The sequence below is a fragment of the Cucurbita moschata genome, unplaced genomic scaffold (genome assembly GCF_002738365.1).
Source record: "Cucurbita moschata cultivar Rifu unplaced genomic scaffold, Cmos_1.0 Cmo_Scf00023, whole genome shotgun sequence".
Classification (NCBI taxonomy): Eukaryota; Viridiplantae; Streptophyta; class Magnoliopsida; order Cucurbitales; family Cucurbitaceae; genus Cucurbita; species Cucurbita moschata.
In genome coordinates this window covers 1178634-1202918 of record NW_019268539.1, presented here as the reverse complement: position 1 = coordinate 1202918, position 24285 = coordinate 1178634, and the positions used below count along the sequence as shown (strand labels likewise).

The 24285-nt window shown below is 37.5% G+C and overlaps 6 protein-coding genes across 11 annotated transcripts in view; 2 read left to right on the top strand and 4 right to left on the bottom strand.

The window, feature by feature from the left end:
• Positions 1–2752, top strand: part of LOC111460401 (bifunctional L-3-cyanoalanine synthase/cysteine synthase 1, mitochondrial) — a 4316-nt gene extending 1564 nt beyond the window's left edge. Inside the window, exons 2-10 of the mRNA XM_023103649.1 lie at positions 234–343; positions 432–489; positions 577–840; positions 980–1117; positions 1206–1257; positions 1990–2069; positions 2156–2215; positions 2321–2401; positions 2494–2752. Coding sequence (XP_022959417.1) covers positions 234–343; positions 432–489; positions 577–840; positions 980–1117; positions 1206–1257; positions 1990–2069; positions 2156–2215; positions 2321–2401; positions 2494–2592 — 942 coding nt within the window. The 3' untranslated portion in view covers positions 2593–2752. The remainder of the gene's footprint in view (positions 1–233; positions 344–431; positions 490–576; positions 841–979; positions 1118–1205; positions 1258–1989; positions 2070–2155; positions 2216–2320; positions 2402–2493) is intronic.
• Positions 2753–4148: 1396 nt separating this feature from the next.
• Positions 4149–9009, bottom strand: LOC111460098 (AT-rich interactive domain-containing protein 1). 3 transcript variants are annotated; one of them, XM_023103199.1, is made up of 4 exons: positions 8729–9009; positions 7555–8331; positions 4652–5403; positions 4149–4509 (listed from the first exon to the last, which is right to left on the bottom strand). In XM_023103199.1, the coding sequence occupies exons 2-4, from the start codon at positions 7981–7983 to the stop codon at positions 4497–4499; spliced, it is 1194 nt and encodes a 397-aa protein (XP_022958967.1). In that variant the 5' UTR covers positions 7984–8331; positions 8729–9009; the 3' UTR covers positions 4149–4496. The 3 variants fall into 3 exon arrangements, with proteins under 3 accessions (XP_022958967.1, XP_022958966.1, XP_022958968.1); XM_023103198.1 differs by having other exon boundaries at positions 7555–8285; XM_023103200.1 differs by having other exon boundaries at positions 4149–5403; positions 7555–8285.
• A 3108-nt stretch (positions 9010–12117) lies between these two features.
• On the bottom strand, positions 12118–15962 carry LOC111460097 (protein DETOXIFICATION 34). Its single transcript, XM_023103197.1, has 7 exons — positions 15533–15962; positions 14738–15363; positions 13521–13577; positions 13193–13431; positions 12997–13115; positions 12455–12541; positions 12118–12254 (listed from the first exon to the last, which is right to left on the bottom strand). The coding sequence occupies exons 1-7, from the start codon at positions 15830–15832 to the stop codon at positions 12186–12188; spliced, it is 1497 nt and encodes a 498-aa protein (XP_022958965.1). The 5' UTR covers positions 15833–15962; the 3' UTR covers positions 12118–12185.
• Positions 15963–16661: 699 nt separating this feature from the next.
• Positions 16662–20310, top strand: LOC111460096 (pentatricopeptide repeat-containing protein At2g46050, mitochondrial). 4 transcript variants are annotated; one of them, XM_023103196.1, is made up of 5 exons: positions 16779–16906; positions 16998–18733; positions 19323–19407; positions 19503–19593; positions 20211–20310. In XM_023103196.1, the coding sequence occupies exon 2, from the start codon at positions 17032–17034 to the stop codon at positions 18652–18654; it is 1623 nt and encodes a 540-aa protein (XP_022958964.1). In that variant the 5' UTR covers positions 16779–16906; positions 16998–17031; the 3' UTR covers positions 18655–18733; positions 19323–19407; positions 19503–19593; positions 20211–20310. The 4 variants fall into 4 exon arrangements, with proteins under 4 accessions (XP_022958962.1, XP_022958961.1, XP_022958963.1 ...); XM_023103194.1 differs by having other exon boundaries at positions 16662–18733; positions 19347–19407; XM_023103193.1 differs by having other exon boundaries at positions 16662–18733.
• Positions 17662–24285, bottom strand: part of LOC111460101 — a 13187-nt gene continuing 6563 nt past the window's right edge. Inside the window, exon 4 of the mRNA XM_023103203.1 lies at positions 17662–17674. The gene's annotated coding sequence lies outside the window, so the exon portion shown is untranslated. The remainder of the gene's footprint in view (positions 17675–24285) is intronic.
• LOC111460095 overlaps positions 19808–24285 on the bottom strand; it is a 6880-nt gene continuing 2402 nt past the window's right edge. Inside the window, exons 4-14 of the mRNA XM_023103192.1 lie at positions 23696–23805; positions 23389–23457; positions 22704–23318; positions 22045–22574; positions 21876–21940; positions 21376–21455; positions 21188–21292; positions 20891–21030; positions 20681–20809; positions 20330–20482; positions 19808–20252 (exon numbers count right to left, since the gene is read on the bottom strand). Of these exons, the coding sequence (XP_022958960.1) occupies positions 20087–20252; positions 20330–20482; positions 20681–20809; positions 20891–21030; positions 21188–21292; positions 21376–21455; positions 21876–21940; positions 22045–22574; positions 22704–23318; positions 23389–23457; positions 23696–23805 (2162 nt within the window). The 3' untranslated portion in view covers positions 19808–20086. The remainder of the gene's footprint in view (positions 20253–20329; positions 20483–20680; positions 20810–20890; positions 21031–21187; positions 21293–21375; positions 21456–21875; positions 21941–22044; positions 22575–22703; positions 23319–23388; positions 23458–23695; positions 23806–24285) is intronic.

The window sequence follows — 24285 nt, the reverse complement described above, 5'->3', positions numbered from 1 at the left end:
TTTTTTTTTTTTTTTTTTTTTTGAAAAATTGTTGGATTTGTCTAAAAATAAAATTTAGTCAATTAATTTCGAAATCTATTATATTTTCTACGTAATCCCACTATTATATGCTTCATGTTTAATTAATTTATGCCCATAAATTAATTAATAATATTGAAACAAGGGAGTTGGAGAAAGAAAAAGAGTAATTTTTAAAAAAAAATTTAAAAGATTAATGTTTATATTATTTTCAGCTGATTGGGAAAACTCCAATTGTATATCTTAACAAAGTCACTGAAGGGTGTGGAGGTTATGTAGCTGTGAAGCAAGAAATGATGCAGCCTACTTCCAGCATCAAAGACAGGTACTCTCACTCTCTTCTTACAATTCATTCTGTTCTCATTCATTTTGTACATTTTGTAATCTGTTCTGTTTCCTTTCATCATCATTAGACCGGCTTTCGCGATGATCGCCGATGCCGAAAAGAAAGGTTTGATTACTCCTGGAAAGGTCAGCTTGTAAAACTCTTAGGCTGCAAGATTTAACAACAAAAATCCTCTTTTCTGAACTTCTGAAACTCGGGTTTTCGATGTCTAGACGACTTTGATCGAGCCAACGTCGGGAAACATGGGAATTAGTATGGCCTTTATGGCTACCATGAAAGGCTACAAAATGGTTCTGACCATGCCTTCTTATACAAGCTTGGAAAGAAGAGTTACAATGAGAGCATTTGGAGCTGAATTGATTGTCACCGACCCTACTAAAGGCATGGGAGGTACTGTCAAAAAGGCTTATGATCTTTTGGAATCAACACCTGATGGCTTCATGCTCCAACAGTTCTCAAACCCTGCCAATACTCAGGTTCCTAATTAAAATCCATTTTTCTTAGCTAATTTCTATGAAGTTTTTCGAAAACAAGATACCTCGCTCGATCAAAAGACGTCGTTGGTAGATATATGATTGCCCTGAAGATGGTTTTTTTTAAAAAATGATCAAACAGGTGCATTTTGATACGACTGGCCCTGAGATATGGGAGGACACAAATGGACAAGTTGACATTTTTGTGATGGGAATAGGCAGTGGAGGGACTGTCTCTGGAGTGGGACAGTATCTGAAATCTCGAAATCCCAATGTTAAGGTATGTGATTATGTTATGAACTTTTGCTTCGTTAGAACATGGATTAGAATTCCTTACCAATGGTTCATATTCTGTCTCTTTACTGAAGATTTATGGAGTGGAGCCTGCTGAAAGTAATGTACTGAATGGTGGTAAACCAGGTATGATTAGAATGGCCTGCTTGGATGTTTTAGTTTGGATAATGTATTGGACATGAAATAGGTTAAAAATAAGAAATTTGAGAGTGAAATATATCAAACTTGTTTGTGAAGAAACATCTTGACTAAAAACTCATAACAAAACGAGATATCATCTCACATTGGTTGGAGAGGAGAACGAAGCATTCCTTATAAGGGTGTGGAAACCTTTCCTTAGCGGACGCGTTTTAAAACTTTGAGGGGAAGCTCATAAGGAAAAACTCAAATAGGACAATATCTATTAGCGATGTGCTTGGGCTATTACAAATGGTATCAGAGCTAGACACTGGGCAGTGTGCCAACGAGGACACTGGACCCCAAGGAAGGTGGATTGTGAGATCCCACATTGATTGGACAAGAGAACGAAACATTCGTTATAAGAGTGTGGAAACTTTTTCCTAATAGACGCGTTTTAAAACCTTGAGGGGAAGCCCAAATAGAACAATATCTACTAGCGGTGGGCTTGGATGGCTATAGATTGTCAAGTCTCTCCATTTTTTCTAAGATTGGATTCTCAACGCGTGCATGTTCTAAAACTTTTGAAAACGACATGTCAGTGGGTTTTTCCGTGTTGTGTCCGTGCTTCGTTTGTGATAGGTTAATAGCAGATTCTTGATAGCTCTCATCAATCTTCTTTGATTGCTACCTCAGTGGTTACACGAAACTAATGGGGCCTGGTGTTATGAATTGGATCAGGTCCTCATCATATCACAGGCAATGGGGTTGGATTCAAGCCAGATATATTGGATATGGATGTAATGGATAAAGTTCTTGAAGTAAGTTTTTACCTTCTTCACATATTTTTTACCTCCTAAAGATTAGATTACAAATTTACATATTCTCAAACAAATTTACTTGCCAGGTAAGCAGTGAAGATGCTGTAAATATGGCTAGGGAACTGGCTGTGAAGGAAGGACTAATGGTAAAAGAACAAACACCAACTTTTTTTTTTACCTTTTATCTTACAGAATCATCTTCCTGTCCCTTTTGGTTTAAGATTTGAGCTTCATTTTTGTTGTTTGTTCAGGTCGGGATATCGTCCGGGGCCAATACGGTCGCTGCGCTCAGGCTTGCGAGATTACCCGAAAACAAAGGCAAACTTATTGTGGTAAGAACAGTTCTACACTCTTAAACAATCTGTAGAGTGTTTCTCGAATCGAGATAAGTTGGAATAAATTGTTAATTTGGTTGCGTTTTCAGACAATTCATCCAAGTTTTGGGGAGAGATATTTGTCATCTGTGCTGTTCCAAGAATTGAGGAAAGAAGCTGAGAACATGCAACCCGTCTCAGTTGACTAAAGCTCGAGATATAGCTGAAGCTGAATCCACTCTGTTTCCAGCGTGAAGAATAAAATTTTATCCAATCTTATGTTCGATCAATGTTTAGTTCATTTTGTATTGTTTAAAATTTTATATATATTGTAAGAATGTTTACCAGAAAAAAAAAAAAAAAAAATCCCTCCATTTTTATTCAATGTGTTTATTCAATTTTTAAATTTTCAAAAGGATTTTCAATTTTTATTTAGTATGATATATATTTTATGGTATGATATTATTTAAAATTTAAAGATTTTATTTTTTAGTCACAAATGATTTTTAAAAAATTGAATAATATATTTATTCTTGTTTTCTTAATAATTTTTTTTAATTATAAAGTTTAGTTAATACAAAAAGTTAAATGGATAATAATTTTTATAAATTTCTAAATAATAGGCTAAAAATAGTAGATTTGCAATAAAATTGAGTGGTGAACTAATATTCTCATAAATACAAAAATTATTTTGATTATTATTACCAATTTAATTTTAGAATTATTAAAATAAATTTGAATAATTTAGTTAAAAGAAAACACTCAATTTTCTAATTTATTTTATGTTTCATAAAAATTCTTCATCAAATTATTTTCTATTTAATTTCTTTTTTAATTTTTGGTTAATATTTAATTTATATTTTTAAAATAAAAGTTTATTTTGAGGGAGGACGATAAATAAATTTTGTTCCTCCCTAAAATTTTTAATATTAATATTTGATAACTTAAATCAATTTTATTAGACTTAATTTCTATTCTAATGTCAGTTCTCTCTATTTTCGTCCCCTAAACTTAATTTCTTTATTATATTGGTTACAATTTTTTTTTTTCCTCCTAAACTTAATTTTTTTTAATATAATAATTGTTTTTTATGATAATAATTCCATTTTTTTTTCTCCTATCTTATTTTTCATAGAAATTTCTATTACAGTTATTCATGTCTATCCCGTTATTAATTTTCATTTCCGTTAAATTCTAGTTTTTCTTTATTATAGTTATTCAAGTCTGTCCCGTTATTAATTTTCATTTCCGTTAAATTCTAGTTTTTCTTTATTATAGTTATCCATGTCTGTCCCGTTTTTAATTTTCATTTCCATTAAATTCTAGTTTACTTTTCTTTATTGTAGTATTCATTTCCGTTAAATTCTAGTTTACTTTTCTTTATTATAGTTATCCATGTCGGTCCGTGTTTAATTTTAAATTCTAGTTTACTTTTCTTTATTATAGTTATCCATGTCTGTCCCGTTCCTTCTCTTAGTTATCTATGTCCCGTTCCTTCTTCTATTTTAATTTTCATTTCCGTTTACAATTTACTCAAACCCCAAACCACAGGATAAAAACTTATAAAACTCAAAATCATCCAATTTCATAGTCCATAGAGATCAATAAAGAACCTTAGAATAAGTACCTAAATTAATTTATCAATGTATGGAGGGCCAAAGACAAAGCACACCACCAAATTTTCAACTAAAAATTCTGATAGTGTATGGCAAAGCCAAGGATCAATGGACAAATAAGACATTATGAACTATAATTGACAAATGAGGACAAGTGAGAGCTACTATGAACTATTAACTATTCAAAGTGTAATTTTAACCATGACCATGCTACGTTTTTTCCATGTCAACGTGACTAAACAAATATACATGGATGAAACTTTTGGATCCAACAAAATAACATCTCTTCAATCTATTTGTCTCGCTTAAGAGAGCCTTGTGACCCAAAAGCGGCCAAAACAATTCATCAACCCTTCAATTTGATCGAAACGGAGCAGCATAACCCAAAATCAAAATTGCTCGAGCCTCAAAATTCAGCTTGTTTTCGTAACAATGACTCAGTAAATCACGACGTCCTCGTCCCCGTCCCCCGTCCCCGTCCCCGTCGCTACCATTTTTCACAGGCTACAACTGCACCTTTCCATGTAAGGTCACAAAAAAATTTCCCTTCCCCACTCAACTAAAATTATTTATCAAAAAATGCATATTTCCAAATCAGAATCAACATCGGTGCTCGTCAAAAAATCGTTTTTGAGCGATGTCTCAAGCTTACCGTGGCTTCTTGGGAGAGTAGAAAATGGAGTCTGATGAATTATGCACTTCGTTTCGAAGTCCATTCGTTACAATTCCAGATTCCGACTCTTCATCACTATCGATTTCATTTGGTGTAACCCGATTTTGGTGTCCTCTACGACGTAAAAGAAAGACATTATAGTAGTAGCAAACAAGATCCGCCTTGCTCCTAGAAGGAAATGACTCAATGATCTCATCCCAAAAAGAAATCCCGAGGGACGGAGGGTTCGATGTCACGATGTCCTCAAACTTTTTCTCATCGTCAGCAGTCCATGAAAACGTAACATCTTCCCCCATCTTATCAAATCTCCATTGGAGGAACGCATCGCCCAACTCCAGCTTCACTTTGTGTCTTTTCTCAGTAACATGAAATTTGACACAACCAACCGAGTTGGCGTCGAAGCACCCACAAGGGTCTCGCCTTCCTCTCCCAATGGGATCCCGTTCGACTAGATATCGGTTCCTTCCTTTCTTCAAGGGCCATTCTTGAGTTCCCAACCACTTTAAATCGCTTTCGGATATCACGCCATTCCATTCTGGTACTTGAGCTTGGTAATCTGACCCCAGAGGAACGGGCTTGTAATCATCTGATGAATCTGTAGGTGAGGAATCACTTGTTTTAGAGACAGGTTCTTGAGAAAGATCCTTCTTCTCAAAGCTTAATCTCTTCCTAAGATTGTAAATCGGAACCATATCGTCGTCGTACATACAAGGATGCATCCTCTGATTTCTCTGCAAATAGGGAAGATGAGGTGAACAGGAAAGTAATCAAATTAATTCAAATATATTAATTTCTATGATGTATGCAATACAACTCCTACATGACACAAAAGGTATGTATTGTGTATCTATCAAATTTAGTATTATGTCTACAAATATCACCTGAGACTTAACTTAAATACACTGCCAAAATTAACAAGGATAAAAACAGAAATTTCTGAGTTTAAAAACCAAAATAGAAATATAATGATTTAATCATCCATTTATGATTTTTGTTGGTAAACTAGTACACAAAGTTCCATATCTAATGGCTAAATTAATAAAAATACCCATAAAATTTTGTATTTTGTCTCAAAAATACCTTACCATAACCACTGCATGGACAGAATGTATAACGATTCAAAGATACCCATAAACATTCAAAGTAACATTTATATCCTTCAATTTTTAGAAAAAAATTAATTTCCTTTTTATTATTGGTGTATGTACATCAATCATTTATCTGCACTCCAATAGCCAATTTTTTTAAAATTTAGAGTTGGAAAAGAACCAACTTTCAACACAAATTATGTATTGAAATTTATAAAAGGTATGTTTGGAAATGCTCCTTCCTATTTGAAGTTTTAATATTTAAGAAGAGAGAAAAAAAAAAGAAAAAGAAAAAAAAAGAGAAATTGGAAAGATTATAAATATTAAAGAATGAAATAAAGGAATTAAGAGAGTATTAAAAAAAAAAAAAAGAGAGAGAGAAATAAGAAATTGTTAAGCAATAAGTTGAAGTTGATGAGAAAGGGAAAATGAGAGGGACAAATAACAATAAAAGTATTTTTTAGTTTTTAAAAAGGTTCGAAGGGTTTTGATGAAACTTTTATCTAAGATTAATGGTAAAGGTATTTTTTAATTTTTTTTTTAAGTTATGAGTATTGTTTAGATGTTTTTTTTTTTTTTAAGTTTTGTTTAGATGGTTTTTAAAGTTTAAGGTTATTATTGAAACTTTTGAAAATTTAAGGATATTTTTTTTAAGATAAAGTGCAAAGTTAAAGGTAGTTTTATTAATTTAGCCATTTATAATTATAGTTTGATGTTTTATTTGGTCAAGATTATGTATTTCCTTTTTTGGAAAATCTTACCATTTTAAAAGTGTCTCGAGGTACTTGAGACCCCTCCCATCTTGATATCACTCTCAAGCTCTAAGAAGAGGATTTCATACCTTTATAAAGAATGTTTCGTTCCTCACTCAACCGATATGGGATCTCACAATCTACCCCCTTCAAGACCTAGTATCTTCGTTGACACACTGCTCAGTGCCTAACTCTAATATCATTTGAAACAGCTCAAGCCCACCGCTAACAAATATTGTTATCTTTGGGCTTTCCCTTCCGAGTTTCCCCTCAAGGTTTTAAAAAAGCGTCTACTATAGAGAGGTTTCCACACTCTTATAAAAAAATGCTTCGTTCTGCTCTCCAACCAATGTGGGATCTGCTAGGGAGAGGATTCCACACCATTACGAAAAATGCTTTGTTCCTTCTCCAACCGATGTGGGATCTCAGTCCTCGTAACATTGCTATCATCAACCAACCTAAAAAGTGTTCTCAAGGCATTTTTTATACTTTTAAGGACATCTCCAGACACACCCTTGGTGCAGATCAAAAATAGAAAATAGCCGATGAAGCCTAGAACTAAGATAAATGAAATCAATATCTTAACTAGTTTCATCTTCTTCTTAATAAAGGAACCACAGTTCTAAGCAGCTAATACTCAAAGTATCTTCACAAGGAGATAAATCTTATTCAGAATTGATAAGAAGGATTCCTCAGCTTTGTATACACACAAGGACACTGCAAAAGTTCCTAAAAACTAAAGAGGCTCATGACACTATCAATGATCCATATTGGCTTTCACAATGAGGATCTTTGCAGTTTACAACTAACAGAACATTGTTTAAGATGTAAACATATACTAATCAAAACGATATGAAGAACAATAAAAGATTAAAGCAGCCTGAAAATTACCACAATCAACTTTATCATGAAACAATCAGAACGCACAGGACTTCATACGAACACAGATATAGACAGTTTTGTTATTAACCTTTCATGTGGATCGACAACTATATATGGACAAAGACGTAATATAAACAACTCGAGGATTTATGTAAAGTACCTGCACCAGAGATTGTTCGCTACTTGAATCAACTTGTCGTTTCACAAACATTTCCTCTCGAACCAGCAAAACTTGTTTCCAAATCTCTTCATTTCCATATGATTTCCATTTCGACTTTTCGGGTAATGAACATACTGAAGGATCGCACGGGTTTCTTGCAATCCCTTTAAGCCAATTAAGCAATCCCAACATTCGTTCCTCCTTTCTCTCCGGGGTAAAATTCGGTTCCTTGACTAAACGTAGATCAATAATTTTTATATCCTCACTTTCATTGTTGCAATGATTAATATCCTTGAGTTTCTTGCTTCTGCGAGGAAATACATCCCCACTCTTCATCTTATCACTCTTCATAGCGAGTATTCTCTTGGAAAAATCTGAAATTGAATTTTCATCAAAGGCAACATAATTCATGAACTCATCTGACAACATGACTGCCGTTTCCTTTTGGTTTCAGCCCAATTCTCAACCATTGCGAGACACTACCACTCCTTTTGCTGAGTTTTCATACAGCAATTCCTAATCGGTAGACTCATGAACTCAGCTCCCTTCTACTAATCGAGAATCTCTTACTGAGTTTAATGAACTCAGCAGACTTGTTTCAATTCTCGTAACATCCCAAAGTTCACAACCTATTAAAATGAATCCAAAATCTAACAAACACACCCTTCGTTCAATCTTCTTCGCAGCACCTTCGTAATCTAATTCAGAACCATCAGCTATCATCCAAGATCCTGCCATCAATCGGAACTCAAACCCTAAAAATCAAACGCAAACACCCTGGTTCCATTTTCGCGAGACAAAACAAAATCACACTAAGCTACGAAGACCATAAACAAATCAAATGGATGAAAAAGAACACACACGTTGAGAATCAGCAATTGGGTAAGACGATCAGAGTTTTGGCGGGAAAACGAAATTGATCTATGGCGTTTTCAAAATCAAAAAGTTAAATATTCATACATCCCGCCAATAGCGTCATATTTGCAGATAAATTGAAATGTCATTATACAAAAGAGAGAGAGAGAGAAAGCGAAGGTGAATGCATCATTGACCATGAGAGGCTAGAATTCAAAGATCATGAAGAAATACAGAGAAATGTAGACGAAAATGAAGAATATACCGCCATTTTTAATGGTGATTGGAAGAGAAAAAGAGAGAGAAAAAAGAAACGTACCAGTTAGTAATATGATTGTTTTGGAAGGGAGCGTTCTCTACGCAACAGTGTCTTCTTCTACTACGATTACTACTACTACTACTACTACAACCACTACTCTACCGCCCTCCACATCCTTTAAAGCTCCTCGCTAGATTTGCCTTGTTTTTCTCTCTCATTTGGCCATTTTCCCCCCTTTTTTAAGGGTATTTTTATGGGGTTCTTCGAAAAAGATGGGTTCGAAGATGGGAAGTTTTTAGTTTTTAAACCCAAAATCAAAAATTATGGATTTTAGGGTTTTGAGGAAGGGGAAGAAGACACTAAGAAGACCCCCCCTTTATTTATAATCAACTTGATGAAACTAACCATGGTTTGAATTTAACCTTGTGCTTGAGTTAAGGTAACTTATGAGGGTTACTTTTTTTTTTTTTTTTTTTTTTGAAATACTATTTTCGTCTCGATGTTTGTGTTTCATTCGATGTTAATGTAAATTGAGTCGATGTACTTTTAATAAATCTTAAATTTAGTCATTTGAATAAATTTTTCGACAAAAAAACATATCATTTTAAGATTTAGAGATGTCTTAGAAGTTTCGTTGCAGAATGGGGAGGGAGCGAGGAGAGATTTCTCCCTATTGTTTAAACATAGATGGGGACGTGGATTAGAATGTACACTGGTTGGGTTGGGTAGGGTAAAACGAACGTTTGACCTAGTTGTAATTATGAATAACTCGTGGATGATCGATTAGTTTGTAATGATTATATCTATGAACACAATGTGTTTTGCAGTGTATAAGAATGTAACATAGCATAATTGAACGTTCGAATCACTTCACAAGATAGTTTGACCAATTTAGGTTGGGCTAGGTAATAGGTTGAGCCCAGAGCCAAACAAGTCCAAGTTCACTAAAAGGGAACTAGGCCGAACCCAACCCAAGTAATTTAAAATCTTAAACAACAACTTGGTCTAAGCCCACATAAATCAGCTCGAACAACCTTTATTAAATAATAAACTCAATCCAATCCTAAATTTCTTTAGTTGGGTTGGTTTGAGTTGTTCGGTTATTATTTTTTTTTTTTTTTAAGTAAAATACACTAGATTTTATAGTATGATGATAAATTAACTACGACGAAATCCAATAATTCTCATTTTCTTCTTGTTCATTAATTGAAAATCGAGACAAATTGGATATGATAGTGAAATGTTAAAGCACTTGATCCCATTTCGACCTCGATATGTAAAATCAAGAATGGATGAAATCAATCATCACTGCAAATCGCGCAACAGAGCTGAGAAACGAATTGTTGTGCAACAACTAGAACTCATGTCCAAGGAGTTTTGAGCGTGAGCTTCTACTCATGCAACGACAAATTTCTTCTGGTTATCTATTTCCTTACACTTTATTTTTCTGGTAGAATTCAATTCATACTATTTTTCTATATATAGCTCACGCATGCACACATGAATCCATTAGTCAGGCTTGTAAGCGTACCCTCTAGGCCTATGGGCTAACACATGCTCAGGTTGTTGAAAACCAATGGAAAAGGAATGAACGTGTATAATATCATAGTGTATTTTTCTGTAATATATTGGAGAAGTAATCGATGCTCATGTGACATATAATATGTATGTGGTCCCGCATTTAGAAAACATGGTTAAGTGAACTGATGCACATAATACTTCCATACTTATCATGACATGAAATCTCTATGAGATGTGCATACATATTAATGATGTCTCATTTATGATCATCATACATGGTACATCATAATGTCTCAGAACATAAACGTAATTATATCAGTACGTTCTACAGTTGGGAAATATATGCATCACAAAAAATAATTAGAATATCATAACATAAAGTAATATAACATAGAAGAGCTAGAGATTACGTGATAGTCATGCATCACTCAATTCATCCCATCTAATTCGGGAGCATTCTAGTAGTAAGTCCATTTACCTGTTGGTCTAAGCTTTTCTTAGCCGGTAGTAACCTAATTCTACTTGTTGTGGTCCAAAAAATCACTATAGGGGCATGGCTTGTCCAAGCCGCATGCGCATCGATTTTGGAGCTGAGTTGAGTGTTGCAAGTCAAAGGTTAAGAAGCGACTTGGACCACATTGTGGGCTTGTGCGAGCGGCTTGGACTTGGCAACACACGTGAGAATGGGCTAAAGCGCTGGTAGGCTAGACCCACGAGGATCCCAAGATTAAAATCATGGCATAGGTTTGTAATGCAAGTCGAACCTCTATTCATTAATAACATAACGAGCCTATGAAACATGCATACATTATTCTTGTCATGACGTGGTATATGAAGGTTTATGCATCATAGATTATTAATATCTTATATATGATTCCACAACATGGTACAATCACATTATAGCATAATATAGCATAACACGACATAACATGATATAATATAACAACACAACATAGCATAATAATTATAATCATGATACGTGCAAGGGCCATGAGACGTGTAATCAGTGTCGTTCAATTCGTCCAACCAAGCCAACAATAGAGCCACTTACTTGGTTGACCTAGACCCAAGTTACTATCTTATCCTTGGTGTTAACTTGAAACTATCCTTAAAATTCGAGTCAACCTAGGTAGACTTATGATATAGAGTTAGAACACGTTGGAGGGCTTAATCCGCCTAATGATCTCGAATAATTCTCTAGCTTACAACATTTTAAATTGGTGAAATAGTGGCTGAGCCACTCATCTTGATTGCCTCCAAAAAGTCCAACTTGAGTCGGGTAAGCCATCCAAGCCGAGTCGCTAGAGCCACACGAGCCGACCGATGGATGCATCGGCTCAACTAAGCTGCACGCAAGCTCTGTACTAGGAGCGGCTCGGCACACGCAGCAACTCGGGTCGACATGTGGGCTTCGAGTCAATGCACAGGTCGCGACTGGCGTCTGGTCATGGGCCGCATCTTCGTTTGGGCCGCAACTTCTAGGTAATCATGCGAGTCGGGCTGGAGCGTTGACGGGTCGAGAGACGGGCAGGCAATTGGGTAGAACCGTGAGCAGGCTAGTGCGTGCATCTGGACGAGTCTCGGATCCGGTTCAACCCGACTCCGAAGCTGGCCGACGGGTTTCTTCTTCCCTAATCGATTACTGCTATTTTCATCCATTTCTCTCTCTCTCTTTTTTTTTTAAGTTAAAATTATTAATATTTTAAATCAAATATTTTTAAATTTTTAAAAAAAATTTAAAAATTCACAAATATTTTCTAAATAAATTACAACTCGTTTACAAAAAATTTTAAGATATTATTTAAAATTTTAAAACACCAACATATATTTAAGATTATAAGTATTTTTATTAATATAGCCTTAAAATATTTTTTTTTCCTAAAAATTTTATTTCGATAACATATCAAACCTAATCTATGAGTAAAAAATATTGCAAAAAAGAAAAAAAAAACGTTCGAAATTAAATGGCTCTTTCCAAAGATTAAAGAGCCAATCTTTATGTGGGATCAGAGGGCACTCCGTCCTTCCCCATCCACCTTCTCATTCTTTCGGTCGTTTCCTCCACCTGGAAATTAATATATTTATTTTTAAAGTTGAGACATCTATCAAACATAAAATTAAAATTTTGAAAAGTTAATTTAATAAATATAAATATATATATATATATATATTATATAAATTTTTTTAATATTTTATTTAGATATAATTTTAATGCTTAAAACATAGAAAAGAACATAATTTGAAAATATAGTTGGACAAACTCACCTCCTTATTCCAATTGGTCTTATAAACAATAAACAGAAGAATTATTGTCTGCAAGAATGTCCCACATATCATACCAATCCATATGCCCTGCAACGTTAAATCATCGATAGATTCAAAAAGAGGTTCGTTCATGAGTTTAAAACACTCGAGATCAAAAAGCTGCAAAAATTCGTATAACAAATAAATTTTATCGACCTAAGTTTACATCATAACACGAGCTTATAGTCCACGAGATAAACAAACTCGTAGATAATTAGGTTATGCATCAATAAATTCAAAAGGAGGTTCTGTAAACGAGTTTAAAACACTCATTATCAGGAACCAGTAAAAATTCATATAACGACCTACGTTTGGATTCAGATATAAATTTTATCGACCTAGGTTTACATTATAACACGAGCTTATGTCTACAAGAACAACAAACTCGTAAATAATTAGGTTATGCAAGCTCGAGCATCAAAGATAGAGTCGTCTTGTTAATCTTAGGTTATAAAAGACTAACGGATAAATCGAAGAGTTCTAACACGGATCGAAATGCTTACCTCGACGCCTAAACTTGTTTTGTAGCCAAGAAGAAAGCCAAAAGGAAGGCCAACAACATAATAACAAAACAAGTTAATGTAAGCCACTAAAGCTTGCCAACCTCCTCCAACAGCTACACCTGCAAAAACATAATCAAAACCCTAATTTAGAACAAATTTGTCTTCCCATTTTTGCTCCAAATTACAATGTTGTTACCTGATATCACTGGTTGAACACTGTTGAGCACCATTGTTATACCTAAAAGGAAGGCCAAGTTAGAAACTGCCTCTTGCATCTCTTTGCTATCCGTAAATATGATTGCGAAATAGTCTTTCGTTGCTAAGATAAGCGCTGCAAAAAGAAGCCCGATGCAGAGCGACTCGACGACGGTCACGATGACGGAGTACTTTGCTGCCCTTGGATGCCCTAATCCGAGCTCGTTCGATACTCGAACGCTGAACAAGAGAGAAAAAGAATATGAAGGAAGAACTCGGGAAAGGAGAATTTTTTTTTTTTTTTTTTGTAGGGTTTTTGATGTTCTAACCTTACGGCTGCATTGATCCCTATGAATAACATGCCTTCCCATCCATTTAGATTCATGCTGAAATAAGAGTATAAGAACATGTTCATCAGCATTTCGCAAGCGGGGAGCGGGGACGGGGATGGGGACGAAAATGTCTTATAGCCTCCTATTTCAATTTTTATCTCTCTAACATTCTCATTTATAAGAACATGTTCATCAATACTGAAAAATATAAGCATTTCACGAGCGGGGACGGGGACGGGGACAAAAATGTCTTTTCCGTCTCCGTTTGTAACTGCTAGCAGATATTGTCCTCTTTGGAGTTTCTCTTTCGGGCTTCCCCTCAAGGCTTTAAAACGCGCCCCAGATTCTACGCTAGCAGATATTGTCTCTTTGGGCTTTCCCTTTCGGGCTTCCCCTCAAAGCTTTAAAACGCGTCTACTAGGGGAAGGTTTCTACACCCGCCAACCAACCAATATAGGACATCACAATCCACCCCCTTCGGGGCCCAGCGTCCTCACTGGGACTCTATCCTTCCTCCAATTGATGTGGGACCACCCCCAAATCCACTCCCTGTTGGGGCCCAGCGTCTTTACTGACACACCGCCTCGTGTCTACCCTCCTTTTAGGAACAGCAAGAAGGCTGGGGCCCAGCGTCCTTACTGGCACACCGCCTCGTGTCTACCCTCCTTCTAGGAACAACAAGAAGGTTGACACACCATCCGGTGTCTGGCTCTGATACCATTTGTAACAGCCTAGATCCACCGCTAGTAAATATTGTCTTATTTGGTCTTTCCCTTTCCGGCTTCCCCTCAAGCCTTTAAAACGCATCTACTAGGGAAGTTTCCACGCCCTAATAAATGGTGGTTTGTTCTCTTCCCCAACTAATGTCGGACATCACACCGTTCTTACTTGCTATTTCAATTTTTATCTCTGCAAAATTCTTACTTATTTTTACGAGAATCGAGGTGGGGTTCTCTGCAGGGAATACAAAAGTATTGGATTTTCACAGAGAATTTTCCGTCCTTGACCTCATTTAGCTAATTATGAAGAAATTTCTCTTCACTTTCTCCTTCATTCTCCGTTCGGGAATTACCTACTATGTTCGAGCTAGGTCTTTAAAAGGCCCGAACTTCAAGAGGTTAAATGAACATCTCTACCGGTAAGTAAAATTGTTAATATTTTGAAGTTTGATGACCAAAATAGTAATTTTACAAGTATAAGAGGGTGTAAATTACCAAATTGAGAGCGAACCAACGGCAATAATGGGATCATCAAGGTGGCCAGTAAGGACAATTATGGTCATAAAATACCAAATCTCCAAGCAAAGCATAATCGCCGAAGCAAGTGAAAGCTTCATAAAGTCCCATAAGTCCTTGAAAGCCAGCCATGAGAAGCCCTTCCAGCATTCACTACACCACCCAAGAATATAAACCACCTGAGCAATGGAGATTCCCCATGCCGACACGTCGTACGCCGCCGCAGCTCCGGCGATACCCCAATCAAACACTTTGATGAACAAAACCAAAAATCCGACGTGGGCTAAAAGCGCCCCGAACCCAATCCACGCCAATATCCCAACTCGACTCTGAGCTTGTAGAAATTTCTGCGTCGGAAAGTTAATGGCCAAAGAGAACATTTGTGGGATTATTTGAATCGAGAATTTCCCCGCCATGTTCGCGATTTTAGGCTCTTGGCCGAGGAGCTCGAGGATTGGAGTAGCGTAAATGTAGAGTGGAAGTAGAATGACGCATGTGCCTAAAAGAATTATCCATGAACGTTGCATGTAGACTCCTAACATGTTCATTTGACCCGCACCGTATGCCTGCCCGCATAGCGTCTCGAGGGCGCTCCCCATCCCGAGCTATACGGGAAAAAAAGAAACAATTGTCAATAGTCCAACTCCGTGGTCTCAGTAGTTTAAAATTTGTAACGATTTCATTTCTACCATAGAAATTCTTACATAGTTCAAATATGAATAAAAATTTTTCGTGTTCGTGCTCGTGCTCGGAAACAAGAAAAGAGGTACTAACCAAGAACCCGAACGAGAAATTAGAAATGACGTTCAAGGAAATGGCAATGGCAGAGAGCTCCAAATCGCCAATATGGCCAACAAAGATGCTGGTGAATGAGTTCATTCCATAATTACACAAAATATTAAAGGCAATAGGGCCAGCAATTCTCCAAAGCTTTCTCGACTCAATCCAACAAACATATCTCACATCGTCGTACGACCCCACCGGTCGATAATCCTCGCTCGATTCAATCAGCACCGTCGGCGCGTGGTGGAGCACGACGGTGTCCATGGCATCGATGCCATCAAATCTTGCCATGCCGCTCGCCGTTGCTTCTTCTGAAGCTTCATTTTCTTGTTTGGTCCCTATGTTTACTCGTGGGGTTCGGTTTTCTTTTCTTTTCTCTTCGTGGCTTCGTTTCTTCTTGAAATGTCAAACGTTGTCGTTGTCGTTGTTGTTGTGTTTTCTTTTCTCTTCGTTTTCTTTTTTGTGGGTGATTGCTTTATATTTGTTCTCTATGATTTAGGACGACCATAGGTTGTTTGGTACAATCTAGAGGTACCATTCTATCCCTAAAAACAAGCAAACAAACGTCGGTTTAAACCCTACTTTAATCTCGTCTTCATTTTCATCTTAAAACTAAAATATACAACTTAGCACATAAGAACTTACTAGGCCAAAAATTGCTCGTTATTACACAAATCGGTTTAAAAAACAGCTATATTCAACCCATTTTAGGGTTACGTTTATTTTCAGTTTTTACTAAAGGGTTATAAACACATTTTTCAACCTGTGAACGATCAATTTTTTTGTCGGGTCATTATCAACTTCATTAATACTATCGGTACGCATTATTTAATAACGTTGAATAAGTGGTAACAACAATTTTAATATTTTATATAGTTGAATTAATTTTTAAAATAAGCATCTATTTATCTTTGTTTTTTTTTAATTAAAAAAAACTCTTAAAATATATTTTAACATAATTTCAAAATTTAAAAATATTAAATTAAAGTTTTTCAAATTTTAGTAATATTTGGTATAATTTAACCCCAAAAATATTTGTTTGGGCCCCACAATATTTGTAGTAATTAATTTAAAACTTATATTTTGCAATTAATCTGCACCGTACATTAGCGATAACAAAAAAAAAAAACAAATTCTGCAGGCCCCGCAACGTTCTCTGGTTGATGTCACCGTCCATTTCCAACCGCCATTCTTCCTCCGGCTGCCGTTTCTACGCCACCGTTAACATCGGCTGATTTGGCCGTCTCAGATCATTTTCACTGATGTTGATTTGGCCGTCGACCCACTTTGGGTGTTGTCGTCTGGTCCATTCCTTTTCTTTCAACGTCCTGAAAGCCGCTGCTGATTTGAATTCCATTCCTCGAGGTACCAAATTGCACAGCCTCGTCATAAAGTTGGGATTGGCTAATGAACTGTCTGTACAGAACAAACTATTGAAGATTTATGTTAAATGCAGGGATCTGGGTCGTGCACGGAACCTGTTTGATGAAATGCGTAGGAGAAATGTTGTGTCGTGGAATACGGTGATTTGTGGGGTTGTCAATTGCGGGTATGGAGGTGAGTTTAAGATGAGGGAGCGTTCGATTCTCTCATGTTTTAAGAATATGTTGATGGATATGGTAGACCCAGATGGTGTCACGTTTAATGGATTGTTTCGTTCTTGTGATGTGATGAATGATGTTGGAAGTGGCAAGCAATTGCATGGTTTTGTGATCAAAATTGGGTTTGATTTGGATTGTTTTGTGGGGAGTGCAGTGGTTGATTTTTATGCGAAATGTGGGTTATATGAAGATGCGAGATTGGCTTTTAGCAGCGTTCTGTATAAGGATCTGGTTTTGTGGAATGTGATGTTGTACTGTTATGTGTTTAATTGTTTGGCCAAAGAAGCGATTGAAATCTTTTTCTTGATGCAGTTGGAAGGCTTTACAGGTGACGATTTTACATTCAGCAGCCTGCTAAGTTCGTGCAAGTATAAAGGATCAGGGGAATTGGGTAAGCAGCTCCATGTTCATCTTATAAAACACTCATTTGATTTAGATATTCTAGTAGCAAGTTCACTTGTCAATATGTATGCCAAAAACAATCATTTATATGATGCTCGCAAAGCGTTTGATGAAATGCCAATTCGAAATTCTGTGTCTTGGACCACTATGATTGTTGGGTATGGGCAGCAAGAACATGGGAAAGAGGCGGTGAAACTTTTGAGGAGAATGTTTGAGGAAGATTATTACCCTGATGAATTAACTTTTGCTAGTGTGCTAAGTTCATGTGGCTTTACCTCTGGGGCTTCTGAGCTGATCCAGGTTCATTCTTGCTTGATAAAACTTGGTTTTGAAGCATTTTTGTCTGTTAATAATGGTTTGATAAATGCATATTCGAAGTGTGGTACCATTTCCCCAGCTTTACGATGCTTTAGATTAATTGCAGAACCAGATTTGGTTTCATGGACATCAATTATATGTGGATTTGCATTTTGTGGGCTTGAGAAAGCTGCTGTCGAGTTATTTGATAAGATGTTATCTCAGGGCATTAGACCAGATAAAATTGCATTTCTTGGTGTTCTTTCTGCCTGTAGTCATGGGGGATTTGTAAACATGGGGCTTCACTACTTCAACTTAATGACTAATGAGTACCAAATTGTTCCTGATTCAGAGCATTTGACTTGCTTGATTGACCTTATCGGTCGAGCGGGTAGTCTAGACGAGGCTTTTAAGCTTTTGAAATCAGTGTCGGAGGAAGCGGGACCAGATGCTTTCAGGTCGTTTATTCGAGCATGTAGAACTCATGGGCGCTTGAGATTAGCAAAATGGGCAATGGAGTTTGCATCAGATCCATGTAAACCAGTGAATAGTTCTCTAATGTCGAATATGTATGCTTCTGAAGGAAGATGGTCAGATGTGGCGAGAATGCGCAAACTGTTGAAGGATAGTTGTGAACCAAAAGTGCCAGGCTTTAGTTGGATAGAGATTGCTGGTTATAACCATTTGTTTGTATCAAGTGATAGATCCCATCCACAGTCTTCAGATCTCTATGAAATGTTAGGATTATTACTCAACACGGTGAAGAAAGATTACAAGTCCACAGCGTCCAACATAGATATTGAGCCCGAATGAATGCCAAATCTTGGGTGGACATGAACCATAATCCATTTTGAGGTTCAGCCCTTGATTTCAATACCTGTTCATCTAATCTGTAAGTCTAAATTGATTTTGCATACGAACTTTAGGTTTATAAGTAAGGAATACATCTCCATTGGTATGAGATTTTTTGGAGAAACCAAAAACAAAGTCCTGAGAGCTTATGCTCAAAATGGACAATATCATATTATTGTGGAGAGTCGTGGTTCCTAACATGATATTAGAGGCATGCCCTTAACTTAGCCATGTTAATAGAATCCTCAAATGTCGAACAAAGAAGTTGTGAACCTCGAAGGTATAGTCAAAAGTGACTCAAGTATCAAACGAAGGGTGTACTTTGTTCAAAGGCTCCAAAAGAGTCAAGTCTCGATTAAGGAGAGGTTGTTCAAGGACTCAATAGGCCTTAGGGGAGGATCTATGGTATACTTTGTTCAAGGGGAGGATTGTTGAGAATTGTTGGGAGAGAAGTCCCACGTCGGCTAATTAAGGGGTTGATTATGAATTTATAAGCAAGGAATACATCTCTATTGATATGAGGCCTTTTAGGGAAACTAAAAGTAAAGCCACGAGAGCTTATGCTCGAAATGGACAATATCATACTATAGTAGAAAGTCGAACCAAACTCCTTTCCTGTTATTGTGAAGGATTGGTCTTCTAAATGGCTGTAGCTCACGCTTGAGTGAGCAAAGGAAGCAGGAGCTCATTTTGCTAGACCAGCAGTATATGGTGGTAAGCTATTGTTCATCAAACATCCATTCATGTTGGAGTTATTTTGTTGATCTTGACTTTAAAATATCCCTTTAACTAAAGCTTCACGATTGTAGGCTTAACGACAGATGCAGAGATGGGGAATGAGAAGCATACAAAAATACTCAGCCATGGCAATACTTCAACTCGCTACAAGGACGTAAACCGGTACGTTTTAGTTAGTCCCTAAACCAATATTTGAGTTAAAGAAACCAACACTAAAACCAAATTTTCAAAAGCTGACTGAAACGAACTAAAATCTCATTGAATCAAACCAAACGACCCAACAGATAATTTCGAGTTTTCTAGTTTGCCCCCAACAGGAGCTACCTCGAACTGGATAGACATCAGTTATCCAAATTTGGTGACTAAAGCTCTGGTATAAAGTTGTTCAATAAGGATCATAATAGATATACTAGGCATGAATTCAAGCCTGTTATTTTTGGTTCCAATGTTCTTCTCATTGAACCCAAAACAAGTGATCATTCTATCTAATCTAAGTTATGCATATTCACAATTCATGTCCTCCCAAAAGAAGAAAGAATATCACAGAAGAAAACCCAAACCTGTGGACAATAATTTACAGTAAATAATTGAAAAGCTATGTTTGTTTGGTACAAGTCTTCAATCGGCTGAAACTCGCAAAATTGCCTCTTTCTTTCTATACACTTCTAGGCAACGAATTCTGCCTAGCCAATTCATAATTTATGTTAGAACCTCTTTCGTTTTCACCATTCGGAACAATCGAATTGTCACGGTCTAAAACTCTTGCTTCTTTTGAACAGAGGAAGAGGAATGACGACATGTAGATAGTCAAGTGCCAAATGCTGTCAACAATCGAAGAATCGAAACTTAGAGAGACAAAAGAGAGAGGGAAAGATAGAGAGGGGCTGTTTTGTGGTACCTATGCCAAATCCAGTAGGTTTCAGAAGTTTCCAAATTCCAGCTTATGGCAGCCATAGCCAATGCTGTGAAACCTGCAATCATAAAGCCCCATCGATATCTTCTGTATAGAGTCTTCAAAAGCTTGTGCCCCCATGCTTTGATAGATTCCCATCTGCACCTAAATTAATAAGTTTCTGAAGACCAAAAGGGTGGCACCCTGATTTTCAGAGGCCACCTTTTCATATTTCAAATCGCTTCTAAAGGCCGATTTACGTGCTTTAAGAACATAGTTGAAAATAACGCCACAACTATTCTTTTAGTTTTCGAGCCTTAGTTTGGATTTTGAAAACATTTATGAGAAGATTCTCACCTGTGAAGCACATTCAGAGAAATTCGCATCGGTAGGGAGAACGACCTATACTTCGTCGATAACTCAATCAGCCATCCAACAAGAAGACCCAGTGTACCAATTGCTAGCACAATAGCAATATTGGAAGTCCTGCAGACGTTCAAAATTCGGTCACCATAACGGATTACTCTTTTCATCTAAAAGGCAAGCCATATGTGGCATTTTAGTTACCGTGTCGCCTTGGTTATAGCCATGAGAGCAGTTAGGATTGCAACAACGGTATGTATCGCCCTTTTATAAACTTCTTCGATTGTGGCTAGGTACACGAAAGTGCTAACGACAGCCATGAAAGACATCCAGAAGTCCATAAACTGAAAGTTATCAGGTCGTCAGTCTAAATACGGGTAGACAGTTTTACCAATTCATCAGATTGGTTTCGAGGTCTTTTGTGAAAAATGCAGGGCGAACTCGTGGTATAAAATGTTATGATATACTTAATAGGCAAAGACTGATAAGCAAAACTTGTACCTGTAATACATTGAATGACAATGGACACCAAGTTCCTACATCACAAGCATGATATAAAGCACTTGAAATCCCACTTGACGTAAACAGCACCCACTCTGCTAGAGCCTGCAAGAACAATCTTTATGGGTTGGAAAAAGAATTACTTCCTGGAATTCAAGGAAAAACAAGAAAATTGTCATCAGATTTGCCTTTTGTCGAAGAGCCCAAAAGGCGGGAAAGATGGCCGCAGCATTCGACGCGATTAGAGCAATTGATTGTTGCACATGCCCTACATGAATTTCGAGATAATGAAACAGAGTATGAGACTTGAGAATTTGTATAACAGTCAAAGTCCACCTATCGCAGATATTTTTCTCTTTGGGCTTTTCTTTCCCGCTTCCCCCAAGATTTTAAAACTTGTGCGCTAGGGAAAGGTTTTCACACCCTTATAATATTTCGTTCCCCTCTACAACCGATGTGGGATCTCACAATCTACCCCTCTTGGGGCCAGCGTTCTTACTGGCACACCGCCTGGTGTCTAGCTCTTATATCATTTGTAACAGCTCAAACCCACTGCTAGCAGATATTGTCCTCTTTGGGCTTTCCCTTTCAAGCTTCCCCTCAAGGTTTTAAAACACGTCTGCTAGGGAGAGATTTCTACGCCCTTATAAAAAATACTTCATTCCCTTGAAGCTAAAGTAATTTTTACCTTTATGGTCTACTATCTCAACGCTGCAATCAAAGCCTCCATGATTTCTGTCACAGGAACAAAAGCTGGAAGAAAAACAATAACGATACTCAGTTTACCGAGCTAGTGAATCGGAGAGTTAAAAGATCAGAGCACGAAAGTACGCAATGCAAGGATCAATAAAGCACACCTAAACGTTGTGGCTCCACTAGCATCAAAAGCATATTCACATCTTCCATGGGACGAGCACTTGTTCGGGCATCGTTCAAGCGTGACCGACATAATAGTCCGATCTTCGGACAAACTTCTGTTGACTGGATGCCTTAATCCGAAAACCCAAGTTCCTTCACTGGCATATAAAATATAGAAATCTATCTTTACATCACTTGAATTGTAGAGGGAAAGGAATGTTGAGCCACCACTGTTGCTGGTTTGGTTTTTATAACAGTAATCCCAATTATCAAGAGATGGTAATCCACCAAATCTAGCATAGACTTCATACTCCATTGTCTCAGCAGCTGATAATTGGAAGTGAATATTTGCTCCAGCCGAGCCACGAGGAACGTCCAAAGTAAAATACGTCCAAGCATACTTCTCTTGTCCATGATTTGACGTGTTGCTTAGAAGGGGTTCGACAGCAAAGTTCGGTCCTTCGAAGTACTGTTCTTTGATCGGCATAAAATATGATTCGAAAGGAGATGAACCTCTTCCAACGATCGCCTGCAGAAACGCAAATGCATTTAGAACCCATATTCTACAGCTTGTGTATTCATATTATTGTCGTTTACTTGCGCAGGTACAAGATCGAGCTTAGATCGAACCTAAGGGGCATTGCAGGATGAATCTTACCTGGAGGACGTATCTGTTCCATGTACAATTAGGTCCAGTCTTTCCGTAGGGACAATGCAGCACATATGATTCCATGGAATAACAAACACTCACATTGTTGGCAGGAACGGTTCGAAGTTCTTTCGAAAGATCAAGAGGAGCTATGGAGATATACCATCGGCCGACTTTTGGAGAACGGATAACCAAAGGGCCAGTGGTTAAGTTACTCGAATAATCATGCAGCACAACCGAAGGAATTGCACCAAGACGAGCGAAACCCATCAAACTAATTCCACTGATATTACTAGAGCTATCTGACTTTGTTAAGTTGAGACTCACATTTGTTGCTGAAATGGTCAGCTCTTCTGCCACACCCTCCATATCCAAGTGGTACGTTTTCAGTTCACCGTCTCGAAGACAAAATGTTTTAAATGTACTCCCGCACGCAAGCAAACTTTCGACTGTTCGGTTATATGACATAGCTTCTAAAACATTTTCAGCTATGTTACGACCATCGGATAAAGAACATGAGAGCGGATCGACTGTTTGATTGCAATATTGCCCAAACATTGTGGAGGATGAACATCCTTCCACTGTAACGTTGGCACTGAAAGAATACGAAGGCCCTCGAACTATCTGCAATGCAAGGAGGTAAGTACACGTACCATTTTGCAATTGGCAAGCATGCATATACATATACACGTACCATTTTCGACTGTGTTCTTGAAGACCCGACGCCATTGAAAAGACCAAAATACCAGACTCCTGGAGATATCTGAACAACTAAATAAACGATATCAATGTCACCCGCCAACAATAAGAAAAGAACTAAGAAGAGCAATGGCTCATATCAGGGAGTTTCAAAATAGATATTAGAAGAAAGATCTTATAAAAGAAGCCAAAACAAAAACACGAGGATATAACGTGGTATTTGAATTATACTCTCGAGCTGTTCGTTTCCATAAGAAGTACTCTAAATCTTTAGTTGAAAAAGAAAATGATTCTCGATATACCTGCTCATTTGTCAACTTTACTTCGATATATCGCTGCATGGGATAGCATTGTTCCAGATTTTGATGGCCTTGGATTCCCTCAATTGAAATGTTCGTCAAAGGAGCTAACCCTGTTGCAGGAGAGAACTTCTAAACGTCACTTAAATAAAGTCATTTAAAACACTGTCGAGATATCAGAGAAGTGAAATGTATAGTTCCCTTCAAATCGGAGACAACTGAGAATCGTATTGTAGAAGTAACATACTTTAAAAATGGGGATTCGACTGTCATAGCCTCGAATGGCAAGTTTAGACCATAAAACATGCTACCAAAAATACAGTCCAAAGTCAAAGACAAGCAAATATTGTCTTATTTGGGCTTTCCCTTTCGGGTTTACCTTCAAAGTTTTTAAAACGCATTTGTTAGGGAGAGGTTTAGTTTGTTCTCTTCTCCAACCGATGTGGGATCTCACTCTATCCACCCCTCCCCCCCCCCCCCCCCCCCCCCCCCCCCCCCCCCCCCCCCCCCCCCCCCCCCCCCCCCCCCCCCCCCCCCCCCCCCCCCCCCCCCCCCCCCCCCCCCCCCCCCCCCCCCCCCCCCCCCCCCCCCCC